At 35.3% G+C, this 23,941-nt stretch overlaps 2 protein-coding genes across 4 annotated transcripts; one reads left to right on the top strand and one right to left on the bottom strand.

Moving 5' to 3' along the window:
• Positions 1-84: 84 nt before the first annotated feature.
• Positions 85-2,087, top strand: LOC116165801 (protein lifeguard 2-like). The gene is made up of 7 exons (XM_031480485.1): positions 85-637; positions 684-880; positions 932-985; positions 1,035-1,125; positions 1,174-1,299; positions 1,348-1,497; positions 1,551-2,087. The coding sequence occupies exons 1-7, from the start codon at positions 383-385 to the stop codon at positions 1,707-1,709; spliced, it is 1,032 nt and encodes a 343-aa protein (XP_031336345.1). The 5' UTR covers positions 85-382; the 3' UTR covers positions 1,710-2,087.
• On the bottom strand, positions 1,758-23,720 carry LOC116165799 (vacuolar protein sorting-associated protein 13). Of its 3 annotated transcripts, XM_031480484.1 has the most exons (36): positions 23,296-23,720; positions 22,959-23,243; positions 22,684-22,907; positions 22,489-22,627; positions 22,305-22,424; positions 21,990-22,255; positions 20,645-20,846; positions 20,351-20,594; positions 20,043-20,300; positions 19,403-19,997; positions 18,028-18,193; positions 17,744-17,982; positions 17,437-17,695; positions 16,705-16,949; positions 16,506-16,658; positions 15,999-16,457; positions 15,698-15,952; positions 12,259-12,559; positions 11,925-12,211; positions 11,681-11,869; positions 11,444-11,627; positions 10,989-11,320; positions 10,338-10,943; positions 10,008-10,286; positions 9,725-9,949; positions 9,459-9,674; positions 6,477-6,521; positions 6,157-6,360; positions 4,948-6,106; positions 4,724-4,899; positions 4,430-4,671; positions 3,536-3,731; positions 3,248-3,487; positions 3,032-3,201; positions 2,396-2,648; positions 1,758-2,317 (listed from the first exon to the last, which is right to left on the bottom strand). In XM_031480484.1, exons 1-36 carry the CDS (start codon positions 23,393-23,395, stop codon positions 2,111-2,113), a joined length of 9,720 nt encoding a protein of 3,239 aa, XP_031336344.1. In that variant the 5' UTR covers positions 23,396-23,720; the 3' UTR covers positions 1,758-2,110. The 3 variants fall into 3 exon arrangements, with proteins under 3 accessions (XP_031336344.1, XP_031336342.1, XP_031336343.1); XM_031480482.1 differs by having other exon boundaries at positions 22,684-23,243; XM_031480483.1 differs by lacking the exon at positions 6,477-6,521 and having other exon boundaries at positions 22,684-23,243.
• Between the last annotated feature and the right edge of the window lie 221 nt (positions 23,721-23,941).

The following is a 23,941-nucleotide window of genomic DNA, read 5'->3' as shown; positions in this document are numbered from 1 at the left end:
TTAGACAGCGAAATTTGATGGCCGTCTGGCACACCTTCAAGGTATAGGCTACCTACTACAACAAATTCCAGGACTCTAGGACCATTCCCCTATAAGTAGTTCAAAACGGTACAAGTGGTTCCGGACGGACGGACAAAACGCAAATAATAGCACATTTTTTTTTTAATTCTTAAAAAATGCGCTAAAAAGATTGATACAGTATCAATTTTAGAGGACTCAATTTTCCTCACAGAACTCCACAAAGACTTATGTCTGTGAGTTCAGACAGGCACAGAACTATAGAAGCAATCGCAATACTGTAATTATTTACTCTGGAAAACAAACCAACCTATCAAAGAATAACAACAGATGTCAAACTGTCATACAAATAAATGAAAAGAATATGAATGGCATTGGCATAGATGTCACAGCTCACAAAGTTATTACAACTCGTAACATTATTTTATTTAATGAAGACAATCCCAATATAAAAGAACCAAATGAATCTATACTGTTTCTTGACAATGTCATCAACAGTGCTGCTCGAGCAAAGAACCAAAGCAATCGATATGACAATCGCATTCAAGAAGCTGCAGGATCTGGTCAAGCAACTTATTATCAACAACATATGATTGGAAACCAGCCCCAATATGCACAAGTAACGCATAACAAAAATTCAAGGCGGTTATAAGAGTATTTATTAGGATTTAGCACAGAACAATACTGAATCAAGAGTATTCATAAGGAACAGCGATCAATATGAATATTCTCGTACAGAGTTAATATTTATAAGCTCTTTTGAAAATCAAAGGATTAGAGGTAGATTCATTCAACGTGTTTATACCATTTTAGGTATTCAGTTATCATGTATGAGCGGATTTATTTTTGTAAGTACATATGTGTAAGTAATTTAAGTGAACTATTGGGTGTTTAAATTAAGAATGCTTTTTAGGCAACCAGTTAAACATCAGCTACAGAAACATACACTGTATGTGTTTCTAGCAATGTGAGGAAATGTCCTCCTTATTTGTATAATCTTGTATGATAATTTTCAGGTGTATATTCCTATTTGTGTACCTTACATTAGTATGCAGCAGAAAGGCTAGGAGAAGCTTTCCTTTTAATTTCGTTTTACTGACCATTTTTGTAAGACAACATCGTTAAATATAGAAAATTTAATTCTATACCTATTAGACAATCGCATTGTCCTACATGTTGGCAATACTTTCGTTGATTTATAAAACACAGATAGTGCTCATGAGTGTTGGGACAACAGTAGTTACAACCTTTGCAATGGCAATAATGGCATGTCAACATTCGGTAATAATTGTGATACTACAAATACCTATATTAACAGATTAATTTTAGTGCGATTGTACACGATGTCTCCCCTGCTTGTGCGTTATTACATCGGCAACAATTTTATTTGGAATTATACTGACACTTATTGCAGTAACTACACAAACACCACTTGTCTATGCCATTTACTCTGCTATGATTGGTTTTGTTTTCACATCAGTGAATGATCCAGTAAGAGACACACTATTTTAATATAACACTTTTTTTTGTAGTACTTGGTATTTGACACACAGATGATCATGGGAGGAAGGAGGATCCAATTATCACCAGAAGAATACATTTATGCAGTGCTTACTTTGTATACAGATGTTGTTGAAATTTTAATGAACACACTCCGAACTTTTAATATTTTTAAGAAAACTCAGGAATGATTCCGATTTTCATCATTCACTCTGAAGGTATACAAGGCTGTACAAAGATTTCTTTAAAATAGCAATATATTTAGTAGTATTAATAACCAGAATACATATGCTAAAGCATCATAAATAGATGGCTTACAAAAAGCATATAAACTCTCTCTTTAAATAGCCTTATTTTCAGTGCGTGCGTGTAATCCAAAGATACAAAAGCAAAATTCGGTAATTGGCAAAAATTATTCATAATTAATGCCATTTTTATACTTCTACAGCAGTAACAACATAATTATCATTATTTTGAGATTCCAGTTTTTTGTACTCAGTTCAGTAACCATTTGAACAATATTGAAAATTAACAGCATTATCACTGTGTGATGTAAATATCATCATTAAGCAAGTACGTTCAACTAATTGTATTAACCAAGACTCCTTAATTGCTCGTCAATTTTGTTACACACTTCTTCGCGTAACTCTGGATCACTTATTATTATAATTTTTCCTGAATCTTTTGAACCAAATGAAAAAATTTTCTTCTTCTTTTGTTCATTTGTGCTTATGGATACACCTTTCGAAACAATCATTGGTGGTGGTTTAATTTCTTTTAATGTGTAAGACCATTCTACCTAAAATTAGATTAAAATAGTATATTTTTTGCATAGATTACATTAGTCAAATCGATGTAATTTGTACAAAACACTTACTTGCCATCCTCCAAATATATCATTATGAACGATGTACGCTATACGCTTATCTGTAATCAATAACACTTCCTTTTTGAGAACTATGATGTAATGTGCACAGTAAATGTCAGTATGTGCATATTTTCCTTTTTCCAAGTCCATTAGCAGTTTATGTCCCACTGCATCTGAAAGCTTATAGGGCTGCACCAAACCATCAGCTTGAATGAATCGTGGATGACGTAGTCTGTTGGTTTCTTCACCCAATTCTGTGGCTCTGAGGAAATTATAGAATGTTCATAGGTATACGTAGATACTTTATAAAATACGTCAAAAAGTTAAAACATCCTATCGGGCGTTCGTCCGCCCCACCGTTTCCAAAATAACTCGAAAAGCGCTTTGAAATGTAAAGTTCAAATTTAGTAAACAGATAATTTAAAAAAGAAGTGAGCAGATTTTGGGGTTAGGGAATCAAGTCAGAGCAAGGTCAAAGATAAAAAAATTTTATTGGCAACAATATGGCAGGTATTATATTTTTCAGAAAGCTCATATCAAGAGCATTTAGAAAACTATTATATTTGGTCTATTACATGTACCACTGGGGCACAAAACGCATGCCCATGCTACTTCCTTATAATTTTGTGTGGGTTTATCACTAACCTTTTAACTGCATCTAAAGAACCACTTGCAAAGTCGATAACACCAGCTGTGGGTCGCGCTACAAGGCCTACAGCCCCCTTTCCAATACCTTTAAAGAAACCTTCAATGCCTTCTTCTTTAGCACCACTAATTGGTTTTGTAAACACCCCCGTAACACCATCAAAGATTCCCTGTACCCAATTGCAATTACATTTCAAATAAAATTGTCAAACTTACCATAACTAAACCTTTACCCCCTCGCGCAATACCTTCTTGCACGGTGGCTGGTTTTTTATTGATTTGATCGCGACGTTTAGATTGATATTCATCGTCAAAAGTAAGTGCAGCAATTCCTTTGCCAAGCGCGCCGGTTATACGCGAAACTGCACCAGCTGCTCCCCCCACTGTGTGTCCAAATAAGCTACGTACTCCTAAAACCAATCCTTCCGCAAATTCGCCGGGTCCTTGTATGGCACCCTGTCACCAGAATTGCATGTAAAAAAATTTAAAACACAAATGTTTTACCTGGAAGGGTTCATAAAAGAGATCTTCAACGCCTTTTGTTATACCCAAGACTAACCCGTACGGATTTCCAAGGACGTCAAGACCTAACACTAGTACATACAACTGTTTTACAGCTTGGCCGACGTAATGAGTCGTAGCTTCGCTTATAAGCTGTTTCTGTGTTAAGAAAGTGTAATCACGTTCGAAATAGGCCAGCCTATAGTAATAAATTTTCAAATGATCGCATTTCCAACAATATTAGAGGGTGTCCCTATTAATTTTTTGCACCTCATCATGAAGATTTCATTTATCTTAAGAGCAAGTTGGGATGTTACTTAAATTAGAACAGAGTTGCTAAATCTAAAGCAGAATATATGTATCTAACTCTTTCATAATACTGACGGCCAGTTGCACAAAAAAAATTATCGTTCCAATTTTCCGTCTTTAGTATGCAAAAAAATGAAAACTAATACGGTTGATTGGCGTTAAAAATTTTTTTCGACAAAAAACCTTAATACAATTTTGCTCTAAAATAATTTGGGGAGCCAATAATTGCATGTTATGAATTTTGCATTGAAATCCCTATGATGCGTTACGCAAGTCATCACCCTGTGGTAGTTAAAACAGTAATTCATAGGTATCTCAATCGACAAATTATATAAAAATTTGAAAAGAACTCTGCATTTGACAGCAACTACTCTCCTTAGTTACAAAGATAGAATTGAATACTTACAAAGTCTATAGTCCCTAAAATGAATGAATTTCAATAGCAGATTAACGCTTATATTCTTATAATCTGTAATCTGTGCAACACGTTCATTTTACTGAAAAAGTTCTCTTTTGAAAAATCCAGAAATCCAAATATTTGAGGCGCGCAAAAAAGGACCCCGTATGGAAAAGGAAAACCATAGTTACCTAAAAACGACATCTTGCATATCAGTGAGAGTCACGCCTAGACCTTGCAAGAGAACATTTATAAAATTTGGAGTTCCTTGAGGAGATCCACCGCCAGCTTGCAATGAAAAACTAACATGTACTTTTAATGGTGAAAAATGCAACAAATCGTAAAAGTTTTTTTGTTCCTGTAGAGATTTTGAAGCGACAAGTGAAAGTAAAGGTTCGTCAACTAGTTTTTTGTCTTGCAGAAATTGTTCCTTCTGCAATATACATTAAAAAGATTAAAGAGTGTTTAAGTCTTAAATACAGTACCTCTTCAGTTTCCGAATAGGCATCATTTTGTAAAAGTTCCACAACAGCATTCACAAATCCTAAATCCACTTTTACGTGAAATTCTTGAATAAGAACTTTAAAGTATTTGAATTGACGAATTTGACTATATTTTATGATGCGCTGCACAATGCTCAATTCGGCAAACGGTTTTTGAACTGAAAATTACGCAAGTTAATCTATTAGAAAGAAAAGAGTTAACTCACCATCGCTAGCCACAGTTTTTGGAGGGGGTACTGGAGCTAATACAACAGGAAAGATGCAGTCTTGCATTTGATTGTCAATTTGAAGCCGATTAATTTTAGCATGTAATTGTAACTGAAGAGGACTTGTTTTAAGTTGCAGCCACAGTCCTGTCTGAAAACTTCTTCGAAGTCTGCGTTTATTCGGTCTAAACATAAACCCAGTTTCAAAATCGACTTCAGTGTTTGAATCAACGACGACGTGTCCAGAGGAGGTGCCAGAAACTTGTAAGTGATTCAAATGACTTTGGTAGGCGCTCTCAATCGCCAAACTCTCTCTATTTCCTAACTGTTTCCAACGCCTTGTGTGCATTTTACATGTTTCCCACGTAATACCGCTGCTTGCAATGCCAGCATATAAAATTTCTTGCCGAGTAACGTTATTGACAAGGGATAAACCTAAACCGTGAATTAATACATTAATTTCTTGTTGAATTGCTTCAAATTGCTTGGCACATTGTACATTCTCGGCCACAGACTTATCCAGAGTAAAGAGCAAAACACGTTGCAGTCCGTCCAAGAATGACACCCAATACACTTGAGTATTATCAGATGGTGAAAATTCACCAACGCCATCTTTACGCAAATCATCTTCCATCTCTTTTTTATGACCGATGTCCCAGACAAGTACCTTTGGCCCCGAAGGGTTTTCCCATGCGTACAGAGTCATATATCCAGGACTGAGCCGCTTCAATTGTACAGTCTCCTTTTCCCAAATGCACATAATATCTTTAGTGTGGTTGACAATAACAGCTGGTGCCATTCCAGGTTCGTAACTATACAAGTTAATGTAAACACCGCCCTCAGTTATTTGTATATCCACATTGACGCCTCCAAACTTGTTATGTAATTTTAAAAGAGTGATGTGCGTTTCGGTATACAAAAACGGAGCAGACACTTCACGAGTACCAACCACCCTTAACTTCAAAAGCTTATCCTCTCGTTCACTTCTAGGCCAAAACGGAATGCACGATTTTCCGGAAATAGAGACCCACGCATCAGCCGGACGATCAAATTCCTGACATTCCACATCGAATGGAGCATTATTAACTATGACATAATAAGGCGTAAATGTAACTTGTTTAGTTAACCCATTGTAAGTCAATTGATTATGCACTCCAATCTACAAGTTATTTATAAATATTTATTTCACCACACCTTCCACTCTATTACTTGGTAAATGGCGTTATTCAGCTTACATGCAACAAAACCTGAGGAGCCTGCTACGTCTAGCGAAAATTTATCGCACCACTCTCCCTGATCAATTCGTATCGAGGCTTTCTTCTTCCCGAAGAAATTTTTTGCATTAAAAGAGAATAGTACAGGTCCTTTAAATGTTGCCGGATGATGAAGAACATTCAAGTTGTCACCAGATGGCTACAAGTAAGGGGTAAATTGGCACCAGTTTGTATTAGGCTAGTAAAAAAATTAAAAATAATCAAAACTCATGCAAGTAACAAACTCAAACCAATATTTACTATGCAATTAGGTACCTTTGAAGGACTTCCTGATGCTTCTTTCTCTGATTTTTTAGATTTCTGTAAAATGATGAGATATTTATACATAAAAGGAATAGTTGAATAAATTATGAGCGGACTTGTCACTACACTGCTCAGGTGGAATTATACTACGATCCTATGCTAGGCATTTCATCAAATCCTGGGAAATTAACATTCTTTTTATTTGTTGACTTAGTTGATTAGCAATAATATAAGAAGTTTTCCAATTCACATGAGGTAAAATTGTTGGGTTGCCTCTAATCAATAAAGTAAGTTGTTTACATACACAGACCAATGAGCCCGGAGGTTAGCGCCACTCGGATTGAATATCCGCCCTTGAACATGTTTCATAGCTATCTGTTCAACTTGCCTTCATTGATTCGTGAACCAATCAACAAACAGTAAATTTGGCGAATTTCAAATTTACTGTTTTTTGGCTGGATCAACAAAGATGGACAATTTAAGTGTGATCACATTTGGAGTGTTAATAGCAAGTGGTAACCTTTTTTATTTTTACAATTATGCTCAAAATAAAAGAAGATTGCTCACATGTGAGCAACATGGAATGGAATTACGCGTGTAACACGTCAAAGGAGGAGAATAATATTCATTTGTTTCTTTATATAGTAAGCGAATTCATAAAACCTGCCCTGTTGGATCTAGCCCCCTCCTCTACATACTCAGAATCAATTCAAAAAGATGTTTTTGGTATCACAAGCATAAAATTTAGAAGGTTACAGATAAACAAATTTGCTATGGCTAGCACAGATACCACCCGCACATTTACGCATACGCGATTATGCCCTTTTATATCTAAGAATACGTGTACCAAATTTAGTTCCCATCGGTTTAGCCATTTAACTGGAAATGAGAGTACAGATGGACCGATATACCTACATCATCAAGATTTTGTTTGATTCTGATTCCTGGTGCAGTACACCAGTAATAAGTTCGACAACACATTGCTGAAGTTTGAAAATATGCTTCCTTTTGGTGCAAAATCCCAGTACATAATGAATTTACTTTATTGCCAACTTTTAAAATCGATTCAGAAATTTTAATTTAGTTAACTCTTAACTATAACACCTGCTAACTGCTATAATATACTCTTGCAGTGAGCAACGACTTTTCACTTCAAGTACGTACTCCGAGTTTGAGTTATTTCTTGTTATCATCAGTGACGATTGGCCGCCCCTAATCTCTGGCCGCCCTAGGCCAGGGCCTACTGTGCCTTATGGAAAATCTGCCACTGTAGAAAAGAATAGATACTAATGGGACACCCTACATACGAATTACGAGCTAATTAATGGATCTTACAAGCAATGTTTGAGCTTCATCTTATTGTTTTTTAGGTCATATAATTTAGTTAGAAAGCTGAAATTTTATGAAAAATTCCACATATTATTATTATTAAAGTCATTGTATATACACCTTATACATATTATATTCAATGCTAATATATAACACCATAATTACTTAAAAAGTGTAAAGATAATACAGTAGAAACTCTATTAACGGAAACCGAAATTGTGTTTAACCGAGACAGTCAGTTACATAAACACAAAAGAAAATTGAAGAGTTTTTTCAAAAGAAATTAACGGTATACAGGGTTACCCGACATTCGTCGCAGCATACGAAAACGCCGTTAGCTGCGTGCAAATATGAATTACAATGCGGCGTACACTTATATAGTAATGCAGGTTTCGACGCAGCATTGGTCAACGAGTTAGCGATGGTACTAGGATTCGTCACTGCTTGTCATTACTCATCGGATAATTCCTGTCACAATTTAAACGCTCACCATGCATGAACCCTCTCGATTTCTTCTACTGGGGTCACCTGGATTCCATTTATGCACGTGGACCGTTTCCGAACACTGCTGCTTTAGAAGATGCCATCCGTGAATGTTCTGCGGGTATTACTCATACCCAACTCATGTCTGCAGAATTTGAAAACCGATTACATTACACGATTGCTACTGGCGGGGACTTATTTGAACACTTACTATAACGGCAGATGCGACGCAATTTCTTTTCTTAGACTGCTCTGTTCTTTTTTTGTGTTACCGAAGGCTGTTTCTTTTTTAATGTAACCGAAGGCTGTATTTTTTTCTTTCGAATAAAGTACAATTTTCTTTCGTTATGTTTCCTTGTGCTCATCCTGCATGATCACTTTCCTTTTCCATGGAATTTCTAACGTGTCAGCCGATGCTGCGTCGAAACCTGCATTACTATATAAGCGTACGCCGTATTGTAATTCATATTTGCACGAAGCTAACGGCATTTTCGTATGCTGCGGCGAATGTCGGGTAACCCTGTATGTATGTATTTTTTGTAAACAAATAACCATGGCATTTTACTGTAGGTAGGTATGTACCTAAATACTAATCTAGGTATTAAAATCCCATTTTGAAGGTTTTATTAAGCAATTTTTTACATTCCCTATCCTTGTTTCACTTAACATTTTAAAATAAGTTTTATCCAAAACATTGGGGTTATCCGAAACACCAGCAACTTCCTTTGTTTCGGTTCCCAGAATTTCTACTGTAATTATGAAAGAGGTATAAATAGTATAAACTAAATTGAAATCACTAGCTTGTACGAGTAATTCACGAATAAAATTTAATTTAAAATTGTTATAGGTAAAAGAAGAAGAGTAGCTCTGAATGAAGGGTTCAGTCGAAATAAACCCACCATTATACCTATTTACCCTTGTAAGAGTGGAGCTCAACTTACGCTCTAAAATCGCCTGTAATTCATGTAAAAAATTTAAGTTGAAATAGACAGAGTAGGTTTCCATACAGTATTCATACAGACAAACAATTTCTAACATTTTATGCTTATCATACCAAAAACTCTTAAATAGCTTGTAATTGGACACCATTACTGAAAATGTAATTTGTGTTCATAACATAATTGCAACAAGCATCTGTGTGTATTATACGCATTAAAATCATAATCATGATGTCCAACTCACCCTGTAAGATATTGTTAATCCAGTTTTATTCAGCATCCAAAATGGACAATAAAGTATCATATGTGTTGATCCTGATTTAGTGATGGAATGCATTCCAAGATCTAATGTAGTCTTACAAGCGCTATCATAACTCTCAAACTGCCATACTGTAAATGGGGGCGGTTGCGTTGGTACATCATGCTGACATGACCACTCTTTGTCTAAGTAATCAGGTAACTAAATAATTGTACATCAACATAAATAGCTTGTTATTGTGTAATACTTACCCTTACAATAATACGAGAACATCCAGGATTAACATTAGGCATGTGGAGTGACTCACCAGGTTCCACGACCTTTTCTTCTACAAGATTTTGAATGGAACAAATTATTTTTATAGGTAGACAGTTTCTAAAAGTTACAGCAGGATGCAAGTGAATGTTATAACATGTACTAGCCATTGTGTGGCGATTAGTATTTTCGTGATATATTTGCTGTGTTTCGCCGATAACCTATTAAAAGAAATAACGATTTTTAACACCTCATTACCATTCACAAATTACTACTAACTTTAATAATAAATGGTTCGGCGTTAGTTTTCTCATTCGTTGGCATACAGTGCATTATTTTTGTAATCGATACATTTAACTTCAAGTCTTTCCAGATGAATGGTGTATTAGTTACAGAAAAATCGGGAACAGAGAAAAATAGTTCATTCGTCGGTGTATAAACAGCATTAAGTGGAATATTAATAAAGGATCCCGGTTCTACACTTGAAATGCATTCCAGTTCATTGCCTCTAGCAGTCATGTAATAAACGTCTACATTTACATGAAAATGGTTGTGCACCTGAAGTAACATACAATAAAGCCAAAGCAACAATTTTACATTTCAACATACTTGAAGAATACTTCTTAAAGTCACTGTTGTAACACCCTCATCTATAGTCACTGCCGATACAAGACCCCAACTATCGTTATTTTCTCCTCGATGTTTCAACAAGAAATACCGCTTATCAGATCTCACCACTGGTAACTCCAACCGACAATCAAGTAAATCCAATATTTCCACATTTAAACATCGGTTTTCAATTTTAAGAGAACCAGTTAATTGTAAATCTTTAGCCATTTCTAGCGAAGCCGTTAATTGCAATGGAACACTAGCACCTATCTCCAATACAACTTCTGCCAAATCATCGTTTCGTCCGTACATTTTGAACGCACCATTCTGTAGATGAAGCTGAACACGTAAACCTGACTCATTTTTCACAACATAAGGTGCTGTAATCTCACTCCCTTTGATCGGTTCTCTCATCATGGCTGACGAAAAAGCTTTCGCTAAATTGTTTAACACATCAATACTTGTCTTTGTTACAGTTAGTTCTAAGTTAGATGTAGAGGAAACATCGATAGTCATAGCAGCTGGTTGCAATTGAATGCATTCCTCATCTTCTTCAACTTCTTCCGATATGCTAATAGGAACATCATCTCGTTCATTCATCGTCACCTATAAATACCATATTAAAAAGATTAATGGACATTTACTCATTACTTCTAGTCTTAAAGCCCAAGGTTCATAAACTGTTTTGTTTTCATGCACCACCTGTACTGGTTCAATAAGACTCTCCCAAACTGCCAACATACTATTGTAGTAACTCATTTGTAATGTTAGACTTGCATCAATGTATAACTGTGAACTCCAATCGTGAACGTTACCCTGAAAACTACTGTTCAGTAGTAACATTGGAAGTGTCTTATTTCCAACTCCAGCTTCGATAGTTATAACAACTGAAGGTATAGACACGATGCACAATTCGGACAGCTTTTGTCTTGGACTCTCTGGTGTACCAGTATCAAGCACCTCCAATACATCTTCACCAATTTCTGCACGTAGAAAATTTGTTTCATGTTAAACCTGAATACCAGGACTATACGACAATTACAACTTCAGAAATATGAATGTGAAGCAATTTTTCTAAAGTTGTAGATATATGTGCAATCACAAACCTGCTTTTAAAAACCAGCAATCCTCTTCCCTAAATTTCTGTGCATTCCAAGCATCACTGTGGTCCACTAATTCCACCTCACTTTCGGATTGTGAAACATCACCACTTGACAGTGAGGCAGCGGCTCGACTTAATAACTCAATTGTTGATGGTGAAACACAAATGCAAATATTTGTAACACAAACCTAAAAAACGTTTCCGTAGTGATATAACACTGAGACCTTAAAATGGAACGAACTTCAATATGCAGTCCTTGACCCTCCGGTGTAGAACCCGCAATACTGATACTAACAGGAAGTAAAACTGATTTTCTCGTCTCCGCTCGCTTTGAGGGATTGTAGCAACAAGTGTATAAATGAATATCGGAAATTGACCCATTTATCACTTTAGATTCACCATACAGACGAACTTTCATTAGAATTTCATTCTAAACAAATTGTGGCAAACATAAATGAAGGTCAAAATCCGAGAATAATACCTACATTTAAAATCAATGCATTTGCATCAATGGTTTCCATATGTTCTACCAGAATTATATCTGGCTTCTCTATACGTAAATTAAGTGTTATCGTAGAGTCTGTTGACTCTTTCTTTTTCCCGACGAACTCTTTCTTGACCTCGGCAGGTTTTGCGATTGCTGAATGTTTGCCATTTGTTGGTTTGGTGATTTGCTTTTCGTCCTTTGCCAAAGAATTAGTAAAGAATTCGGCTACTTTTAAAAGGTACTCGCACGATATAATTATGGTGAAGCTAAATATGCGTACGTCAACTGAAAAAAAATCTTTACGGGACTGACCGCTACATACATTTCTTTACCAAACATATCATTGGCTTTCATTTGAACGGTAATATCAATCATACTCCGCACAGGCTCTAGTGACTCGGTAGACATAGAACTACTAGGTTGGTCTACGTAAACCAAATCGGCTTTACGTTCCATTAAACGAGTAAGTTTTCCTTCGCGTCCTTTACGTGTGTCATCCAATAAACAATTTACCAAAAGTATGGAGGTTGCTATTGAGTTATCTGATAAAATACGACCTTTTATTGATAATACCTCCAATGAAAACCGGGCTAATGCATCTTTTGGATCGTGTGTGGGAGATAAGTTGGTACCCTAAATAATACATGCAGAATTAAGAAACGGTTATAACCTAATGTTAAAAATACTAAAAGCCTAGCCACCGTCTGTGTCAAGTTGAATTCCTTATTTCTAAGAAGAGCTATTAGTTTATCTTCATTCGTCGCTAATTTTAACCTAGGAGAATGAATTTGATGTTTGTCAGTTTAGTTTCATAAATTTGAAAGGTACTATTACATTATGGAAGACAAATAATGAAGAATACAACTGAAAAATAATGAATTCGTATATCATTAAATGAGAAAAAATCTTCTTTCGATTGGTGTCATTATAAACCCTGTTAACATGGGGAGCAACGATCTCAACTAGAGACGAAAGTGGAGTCTTTCAACTCGAGTTCAAAAAGTTTGACATGTAAGCGTAGCGAGTGTGTCAATTGAACGATAGTTGAAAAACACATTCTTCTCAAGTTTTGCACACAATTTTTTTTAAAACTACAATCAAAATTGAAAAATTATTGTATAATGAAGTTGACACATAGCAATCATTATTAAGATTAACGCAGAAACTGATTTTTACTTTACTCACTAGAGGAAAATCACATTTTCTTCGCCCTTTTTAGAGACGAAACTACTATCGGAGTAAAATGTAGAGTCCGCTCACTTTGAAGGCTCAAATCTCAAAATCGCTGGAGCCGATATTAATGAAATTTTTGGAACGTATCAATTGATAAGTTGTTAACATACGTAAATTGTAAATTTTTGCTGCCAGGACTTTTTACGTTATCGAATTTTCCTCACAAAAAAGTACTCTAAAATGCGTGATTTGTCCCGATGCTCAACTGTACAGGTCCATAAATAGTTTATTTTTCCACGAAAATTCATACATTTCGGGTATTACATAACCCAATTCTTGCTGTAGCTATTGTAGAAAAAATTATGGAAATATCTTGTTCCCTTTTTGCGTAATTAGCGGAAAAGCAAAAACATTGCAACGCAGCTATTATTGAAGGAAACGACTTCATTCTTTTTTTATAAGATGAATAAAATAGCAAACGCCATAAATGCGTACATATTGTCTGAAAACAACTTGTGGATGTTTGTTTTTGTGTAAATTAGCCAATACTCTACGTACGAAACAAGATGAATAATAACCTGCGGTTTTCATGTGTGATGTGCGGCAAACATAATAACAATTTCATGCATATATTACTTAACCGTGTACTTAGCGTGTGTGCCGCTTTATACGAAACGTTGCTGCAAGGTACAACTTTGCGATTAAATGACCTTCCCCCCAACTCCGCTCGAGGTGTTGCGTTTATCTCTTTCGCTCAAAATATATTAATTCCTGCAGCCCTTCACATTTTTTTGTCATTGATTCTATTCCGTGATCATATCATTTGTAATTGTCCTTTATCGATATGAACAAAACTTTTTAAAGTGTATCTTATAATAAGCGAATAAACGCGTCTGTCATTTTATCGCTGTAACGTTTGCGTAATTATACAGAAATGCATAAAAATGTATCGACGTATAGTTAAAGGTGTATTCTATCACATACGTAAACATTATCCCATTTGAGTGAATACTTTTTTTGTAATTAAATCCTAAAGTTCTGAGTTCGTATACTTTCATTGAAAAAGCGCGCTTTCCCGTACATATTTCACTATCACATTTTCCCAAATTTAACAAGAAATATGACATTACGTACGGATACGTAGAAATAGTTGACGATTATATTACGCTTTATATTTGATAAAAATCGGTTGGGTAGTTTTTTTTTTATAACCGTTTAAAGCCAGCGGACTCTACATTTTACTCCGATAGTAGTTGTGTCTAAAGTAGTTTCAGAAAAAACCTATTTCCCATCTTAAATGCGTATATTCGCTTTTGGAATATTCACCAGGTATGTTACACCCGGTATAGACATGCAGTAGGTTTAAACCAGAGACTTGCTATAACTAGACTGCGCTTAACGTATCTAAGGTGTTGTCGACACAGTATGCAACACACAATGCACCGCGGGGCAAAAACCGCTGAGATGATATGCAATATAATGAAATAAGCTGTTATTTTAGATGTTCCGTTCATTAATCATTCTCGTGATTAGCTCGAATTAGTGAACAGATAAATTTGTGTTGAGAATAAACCAATAAACTTAGGTTAGCTTATGCCTATCAACATGTACTCTGTCGATAAATTTTTAAATAATATGCTGATTTTCAACGGATAACAGTTTAAAGGGCCAATGGATCAGAGCCATTCGAAGAGAAAAATGTACTCCCACCATAGTGCATTTGCGGGGAATGAAGCCGATTTTAGAAAGGTACCTACGAAGGTGTTAAACAATAATGCAATACCGAGCGTTTTCGACTTTCCCATTCACTTAAAATATTAAGTATATTTCAGGTTTTGTTACAAGAAAAATAGCTAAGTCTGTTAAATGTTCCATATGTGCAGATGTGATATTCGCATCAGAGAGTCATTCAAAGCTTTTAACTAGAAAAAATCGTGGAGAATTGTTGCACGTATCAATGTGATGCATTAAAAATTTGCCAAATTGCTGAAAATGTGTTCAGGTTTTTCATTCAATCCACACCACACCGCGTTGTAAACAAAATGGTTATCAGCAGTCTAAGAAAAATAAATAACAGTTACAGCCCATTTGGGTTTTTGGATAGGCATATATTGAATCAAAATCCGCTAAATAATCATATCTTACTACTTGCATTTTTAGTTTTAAGAGTATATTTTCCCATACGTGTTCACCACCAAAATACACATATAAATCAAATTAGGACTAGAGTAAGGCAGTTATATACCAATTTAGTTCAAATAAAATACCAATAAATTCGATTAAAACAGTTAACAGCTATATGTTATCTTTTTTTGCTACTAAAATTTAGAATAAACATGGCTAAAGCAAGCTGCAGAACGTACGTCTGCCCCGCGATGATCAGTTGGTTGCCTAACCTATCTTGACAACAGGCGTTTATAGTAAAATCTACGTTACGCGCGGTCTAGTTATAACAAGTCTCTGGTTTAAACCAAAAAGTTGGAGTACAAAAAGCCTCTTATATTGCTTCTAAAAATTAACATTCTGACAAAACTACTGCAAAGAGCAAAACCACGATGTTAATTTTTATGTAAATAAGTGTACTCAAATGATACGTACAACTTTCTGTGATCCTTTGAAAAACAAGTTTATGATAAAACTTTCCATTGTCAATGTAAATTTTATAGTTGTGTGAACTTTCAAATCGCTCTCAAGTTCCTTATTAGCCACAGTCAATTCGATTTCTCCCAGTTTTCTTGTAATCGATGCGTCTTGTTTAGGTTCAGGAGGTAGAGCGTCTTGCTTGTCGCCTTCACTTAAATTACCATCCAAAATGCTCATTATCATTTTAAAATCAGTTTGTGCCAACAAAACCTGCAACCGTCCAAATTATTATCCCATAAAATAGCGGAGTTATTACCGTTATGGAATTAATTTTTCCTGAAAGATCTATGTCTGGTATAGATTTATACCAGGCACTTGATAGGTTTCGCTTAATAGACAAAGTGAAAGTAACTGGATCTAGTAAGGCTATCTTTTCAGCGATGTCACCAGCCGTATTCAATATCACGCTAGCAATTGTTAAATTTGTTAATTTCAATTTCATTTCATCTAAGACTGCATTTTCACCATGATCGCCTACTACATTAAGAGTGTTAAATTTGTTTAGAATTGTTAAATAGCCCAGGTCAATCAATAATGCTTTGTTACTCTTCGAGTCTACAGGTATTATAATAACAGGCGCTTGGAGATTGATACTCAAACTGATACGTGTGCTATTTTTGTATGCATTTTGAACATTATTAGAGGCAGCCTCAGCAGCAGTTTGTGATGCATCGATTATTGCTTGTTTAGCAGTTTGGAAATTGTTCACAAAGTTCTAAAAAAAAACAATAAGCAAAATGGCCACTGTCACCCCACTTATTACCAGCATATTGGACAGAAACCAATTAAGAAACACAAACCGCAAACATCCCAAAGACAACTGAACTGACATGTCAATGTTATCCGGTGATTTATGTTCACTATTATACATTACAACTTGAAGATTTGCTACTTCCTCTCCAGTAACGGTTAAAATCTAAAATTCCCTACAAATACACTACAACAAAACGTGCTCACTCTACCTGTGAATGAATACTTTCTTCATTCAAATCAGTCACTGCAATAAGGCCCAAACGAGCAATAATTTGGGTATAAGATTCTTTAACAATAACTTCCGCAAATATTCTATTTATGGCAGTAGAGCAGATATTGCTCTTATCAGTAGCAAAGAATAAACTGAGTTCTTCTAAATTCGCATTCAGTTTAAACTGTATGGTCTCAATTACAGTACTTTTCTTTTTTTTAACCACATTTAACAGATTTGTAGCTGAAAAAAAAACAGTATAATGAATTTGTAAATAAATTGATGTTCCATTTGAATTTTTCAGGTACCTAATACAATACATGTCCTTTATTTTGTGACAAAATAACATAATAAACCCGACCATATTTAACATGCATAATTGTTAATTTATATGCACTTTCAAATTTAATTAAAACAATCAAATATTTACAAGAATATCAAAACTTAATTTTCCATTAGTTAAAGGGTAGCAGAGATTTTTAACATGCCATAACATGATAATTGTCTAGTATGCACAAATAAACTTTTAATAACTCTCAACAGCATAGATACCTAGTCTATTTTGTTATACGAAAGATAAATGTTCAGTCCTAAAGTTGTTATTATTCGCATTTTGAATAGTTTTTCAAATTGACCTTCGCCCATTTATTTATTTAAATAAAGTCATTTATTACGATTGTTGTTAAATACAGTCCATAATTGGGGCAAGTTAAGCAATTCGTCCACCTACCTGTTTTAGAAGCTTTAAGGTCACTCACAAAACTCTCAGCGACTGAAGAGAGTCGTCGAATTTTTCCTACCTCTTCATAAGATTCACCTTTAGCATTACTTGTCACATCTTCAATCTGAGTCTGCAAGTCTGTTCCAAATTTCAAAAGTGCCAATAAACCTTCTTGATGCAATGTCACATTCAATTTTGTGAAATTTAAAATTAACCGTGACTCACACGACTGATGTTTTGTATGGAATTCAGGCGACAATTTATTTACCTATAAAAAATTAGGTTAAAATTTGTCACGCTATTTAAAGCAACGCACCTGTATAAAGTTCACTTTAATTAAATAAGAACCTTTCTCACCTTCCAATGGTGTATTTACAATAGGAATTGTAGTTGAATGACGCATTTGACCACAATTTATACTACCCAATTTTAAAACAATGTCCTTATTAAATGTTTGCTGTACATAACCGGCTTCTAATTGGCAAATTTTAAGGTTTAGTATTTCCTCATTAGGAGATGCGGCGTCTTCTTGGTGATTAACTACTAGCTGTAGTGCTGAAAATTAATAATAGCGGGGACCTGATAAAGGCTTTCACTCACTTTCCATTATAAATTGAGCATCTAAGCTTGTCATTTGTATAAGATCTCCTTTAAGATCTTTAATTTCGGGTGGAGTAAATACTGCTGACGGTTTTACGGCAAGCTTTTCGTCTAGATCCAGGTATTTTATTAGAGATTGACTAGACGTATGTGAACGAGATGATCTCTAATAAGCAGCTATTATTAGTACCATGTGATCAAAAATGAGTTGCTGTCGAGTCACCTTTGGAATTTTTGTTTACATGAGAAATCGTATATATACTTAACTTGAACTTACAAAGGCGATCTGACCGCCACTCATTTTTGATCGGCTGTTATAATACAAGCATTTTTATACGAGATATATCTATCCAATATTGTTCGAAAATATTACAAGATTTTGATCTAGTAAATAATTGTTCCCCCCACATAATTATACAAGATACGCCTTCTTAACAACAACCAATTCTTTTTTACTTTAATTGGAACCTTATATTTCCTTATTGCCTTTTTTGATACATATTTTCAATTGGAGTAAAATTTTATAATGTTTGATGTATGTATAGGATGTGAAAAGTCAAGTCGACACATTAAAAGTGTTAACCAGGTTTACTTGCATCATGTTGCTTTGCTTTTTTTTTGAAATTTGTTTTGCATAAAAATTGGCAAATTGAAGTAGGGAGCGTTACACGGCCGCGCGACGCGATAAATTGTGGAAGCTTTTTACGAAAATGAGTGTTCAAAAAGAAGTAAGTGTCGCGCCCTGTGTGATTATTTCGGTCAACATAACCGGCCAGCCGAAAATACAATTGGCAAAATTTTGCAAAAATTCGTTATGACAGGATCTGTGGTGGATACCCAAAACACATGCTCGTCTGATTAGAGTTAGAGGGGTATAGGAACATAATAAAGAATCTAAATAGCATTATGCGGGTCACTCTGTAATTGGGCGCATGCCTGTTGAGGGCCCAGAACAAGAGAGGGATAATAAATTATAAATAAATAATAAGAAACGTTCAATAGATCATTCTATAGTTACGAAGCTTTATAATGGTGAAATATATGGTTTAGATACAACAAACCGTGTTGGATTTTACTTAGAATAAAAAGCGCAATCAGAAATTTGAATAAAAAAAAGGTTCAATTTATAATAAGAAAGTTTGTGCCAACGTTTGGTGTTACTGAAAGTACCGCCCTATTGAATATAGCTTAAAAGTCCACTAAAACCGACACGAGAATGTGGGAACGAGAATGAAACGGACGCGGGATATGCAAGTATAAGGCATGCAAAATGCGGCATCAGAATGCATACTTGCATATCCCACGTTGATCTAGTTCCCGTTCCCTAATTCCTGTGCGGGTTTGAGTGGATGTCAATCCACCTGCAGATACTCACCATAAGAGGCTTGTTTTCAGGTATATTCTCCTCTGGAAACGGTATGCTTGTAACCAAATTAAGAAGAAGAATTAACCTTACATCTGAAATATGGAGAGTAATTGAGGGTAAATGGCATCGGATTTTCGCAAGTGGCAATCTTGGATCGTCAATAATGAGGCATTTATGAAATGTCAAAGATAAGTTTAAAGGACATAAGAGATGTGAAGGTGTAAGCGTTGTAGAACTTATAAGTTTCAACCAATCTTCGTCTCCTTGCACTAGAAGAATCTGCAGTTCTGTAAAGTTCAACTCAAAGCGATCATAACTTTGGGTAATCATTTCCTCCAATATTCGCTCCCCGCCTTGTCCCTTTGCATGCAATTCGCTGACATTTGTGTCAGAACGTTCCAATGAAGCTATACGTATGTGACCCAAGTTAGCTACGAGAAGATTTTCCACACCTGTGTATTTTCCACCATACGGAAGTAGAATATAAGGAGCACACAAATCAATTTTTAAATCAATTACATTATGTTGCTCTATGGCATGTTGCAGTCCAACGGCAGACATTTCCTTAAAGTTATTCAAACCATTTCCTGCCGCCACCGACAATCTAAGAGGAAATGGTATCAAGACACAATGATTGTAAAATACTTACTGCTCTAAAGCCGAAGATTGAGGTGCACTGAATACACTGACTGTATTATTTATAGACATTGCATCGTATACAATTTGTATTGGTTTAGCTTTCACATGCAACCTTTGATCGCATAGTTTATCAAGTGGATTTGTTTCAAAAAGTACATCCAAAAGATGACCACTTTCACCGGGTTGCACTACCGAACTAACCATTTTCGGTATGAGCTCGTCTTGCTCTACACCCAAGATTGATAGTGCATCCACGGCAACTGCGACTCTGTTGAAACACAGGTATACAGATACGCAATGTGAAAAACATATAATTACTTAAGAGCAGAGGCAGCAGCTCTAGTCTCGACCCGACACTTCACACTTGTCAATTCAATACTCAAAACCCGAGAGGCAAGACTGTCATCTTCAACCTGGATTTCCAGAAGTCGAAGTATAAATGTACAGGAGTTATCAATATACGCTTCGGGAAATTCTAAAGGTGTGGAATTCTCTTGGTATCCAATGGCCTGATACAAACGAACTTTTTCATCAGGTGTCATCGCCTCCTCCAATTTTTTCACTGAAAGTAATACTTATTCTTACAGAGAAATTAAAGTTTATAATGTATACCAATATCATCTGAATTTGTACTTTTATCGCCCTCACTTCCACCTCCCCACCAACTACTAAACCAGGATTTTTTTTCTTTTTGGGCATTTAATTTCCCTAACCTTGCAACTTCAACTTCAATTTTTTGACGTGTTACTACTATATTAAATATATCTAATTCTTCTTCGTACTTCTGTAGGTGGACTTGTGCTTCTGACGACAACTAAAAATGAAAAATATGTACTTTAAAATGAATGGGAAAATGTGACGCAAGTCCACAACTTAAGCATTAATTAAGGAAAAACTAATTAAATCTCTTTAATGTTTTAAGAATTTCGACACCTTACAGATCTTGTAGGTATTTTTTATGTAGTATGTTAAATCAAACGTCACTACCAAGAGTATTCACAGTAAGAAATCAGCGATATAACAAAAACATGTAAACACCTCTTAACCTACACGAAACTAATATACTCCCACCCACATCCAAACTTACATACATCACAAATAATAAGATACAGACATGCAATCAAAAGCCTTTACATGGACGATTTCCGCAAGGGGTTAACCCGGACTGTGTCGATTCTATAGCAACGCACACTTGGCTATCTCCATGTGATATCTTCCCAGAGATTGACGGTTTCATGTTAGTAATACTGGGTGATTCATTAGAAGTGTACTGGTATTTGGACGCGCAATATAAATAATTTTAATTGCCGCCATGTTTTCTGACGTCCTCGTACGTACGCGCGAAACTATATTCAGATATAGTAAGAAGACACGTGGCGGTTACAACAAAACGAAAAAAATTGTGAGATTAAAGTTAGAAGAAGAAACGTTCAGTTTTATTAACTTATCATTATCCATCTCGGCTTGTTATCCTTACCATAAAATTATCCCTATCCCCATTCCACTCACTTCAGTTACGATCTGGATAATATTTGGTAAGTTATAAATTTATTATTATACAGGTATTATAACAAAATCTTTAACAAAACAAATGGAAAACTTGCACATGAAAAGGTTTTGTCACATACACAGAAATCAGTAATTCTGGACACCTAAAGGCAGGAAAAGAAGATTTCTCGAGTTGCTGTCTGATAGCACTGTCGAGGTGTACATACCACCATAAATCGAATGTACGATGGTACTTACACTTCCACAGTGCAGTGCTATCAGTCAGCCTTTAGACCTTAAAACCTGCTGTAGAGATGAGAGCAGCCACTACAACTCTACTCGATGGTTACATAATTTAAAAAAAAAGGTGTAGGTACTTGATATTGTTAAGTTTCTTTACAATTAACACTTTTTGCAAAAATAAACACCTCACTATTAAAACAGCTGTATGATGCCATTTATAGGTTACCTTTTTTTGTGTAAGTTTTTGTTGATAAAGTTTAGCGTAGTTCTCACACATGAGACGATGTGCTTTCATGTGCTCCCAGCTCCAATTTCGTCTTCGTCTACGAACATCATCTAACACTGCGTTATATGCAAAGAGCCACCATTCCTTGTAATGACTTTTGTAAGAAGTTAATTCTGGACGATATTTTCTGTATGGTACCCCTTTTGTCATTCGATCCATTGAGTCAGCCAAGGCAATTATATCACGATATTGCGATCTATTAATGCCTAAAAAATATGATACAACCACTGCATGCCTATATACGATCATATAAACCTAAATGCAGTTTTTCCATTTCGAGATTAAGATGAACCTTTGGTATGGTAAATTGAGGTGTATCACAGTCGGGTTTTGGATTAAGACGTAATCTAGCAGATGCATACACAGGTCCCAAAACTGAAAAGGTACAATACTTAGATTAGACTATTGTGCAGGATAAGCAAAATATCTTGCAACCTACTGTATTGGTAATTGGGTGGTAGATTTGATTTCATTCCAATTTCGCTCCGAAACTTGCTTAAAAGTTCCACAAGAGGCAGATGTTGGTACATTGACGAGCCACAATTCCAATAAATGGATAGTCCTTCGAGATTTAAGACCTACATGATTCAATAAGACAGACTCATACTTGTATGTCCAAAAGTAGAAAACTTACTTTGAAAAACTTTAATACTGTTTCTTGCACAATTGTAGGTGTCCACGTGTCGTCAGTTGTTTCTAATGATAAATTACTTAATGTTACACCCATAGCAAATGGATGATTAACATGCGTAACTTTATCCTCATACCGTAAATGAATATTTTCAATCTTAACCTGTACATTTTTAATTATTTGCATTGTAAGTTTTTCAGTAAAGCTATCGTCAGGTTTCGGTTTATCTAAAAACACCGAGTTAATAAGTACCACTTGGCCATTTGACACCTTTACACCTTTTTCTGCTTCCTTCTTCTTTGCATCTTCAATCTTCTGTAACTCTTTTTCTTTATTCTTCTTGTGCTCTGTCCGATCTTTTTCCTGATCATACTTGACTTGTTGATTGGGAACCACTAAAAGGTAAAGACCTTCAACTTTTGCCTCAACCGCAGACGTATATAAATTCTTCCATGGAATTTTTAACACCAGTTGTGATAAACGTCCGTAGACAATTTGGACGGGTAAGTTTAAGTCATCCAAGGCCGAAGGCTTTAAGACTAAATCCTTAAGTACAACGTCACCTGCAAATGTCTTTTTTTCTAGAATTTTGCGGAATTACAAAGTAGTAAGTACCTCCCCATATTCCCAGATTGAGCTGTTTGCTGTCTAAATTTTCAATGTAACTTCCAAGAACTCGGTTCAGAACATCTGTCACTACAGATTCAAAAACCATCTTTGGGATGCCTTTAAAAAATGGATATTTTGTGAAAACTTAAAATAGATATGACATAATTTCAGAATTGATAATCAATAATAACCTAAAAAAAAGCATTTGATTAAGGTGTTGACTGTTTGATTGCAATAAAATTATTTCCGAAACTGATTATCTTTGAAGAATAACCCAGCTACATAAAAATGATTTATAACTAAAAAGACAAAATAGTCAATTTATTCGATCACAGACCGCACACAGCAAAACGCTATTGCGCATATAGATCACAATACAATTGTGACAATTCCACTTATTCATTGGACAATTCACAGAACACAAATTAATTCCTAAAATAACGAGGGTAACAAACCAACAAGTTTCTTCTGCTACGACCGGTCTCGGAACTATAGAATACGACGTGACTCCGTAAAAATGCGCACGCGTTGTGCTACCCGCTGCGTTTTGAAAAGTAACATTTTTAAAATTACAGCTTTTCTTTCTACCTACCTCTCACAGAAGAATTGTAAATACTGTTCACATGGTCGGACACATGCCTACGTAAATTAC

This window comes from Photinus pyralis, unplaced genomic scaffold (assembly GCF_008802855.1).
Source record: "Photinus pyralis isolate 1611_PpyrPB1 unplaced genomic scaffold, Ppyr1.3 Ppyr1.4_LG3a, whole genome shotgun sequence".
Taxonomy (NCBI): domain Eukaryota; kingdom Metazoa; phylum Arthropoda; class Insecta; order Coleoptera; family Lampyridae; genus Photinus; species Photinus pyralis.
The sequence above is the reverse complement of the archived record's forward strand: the minus strand, read 5'-3'. Positions and strand labels throughout refer to the sequence as shown.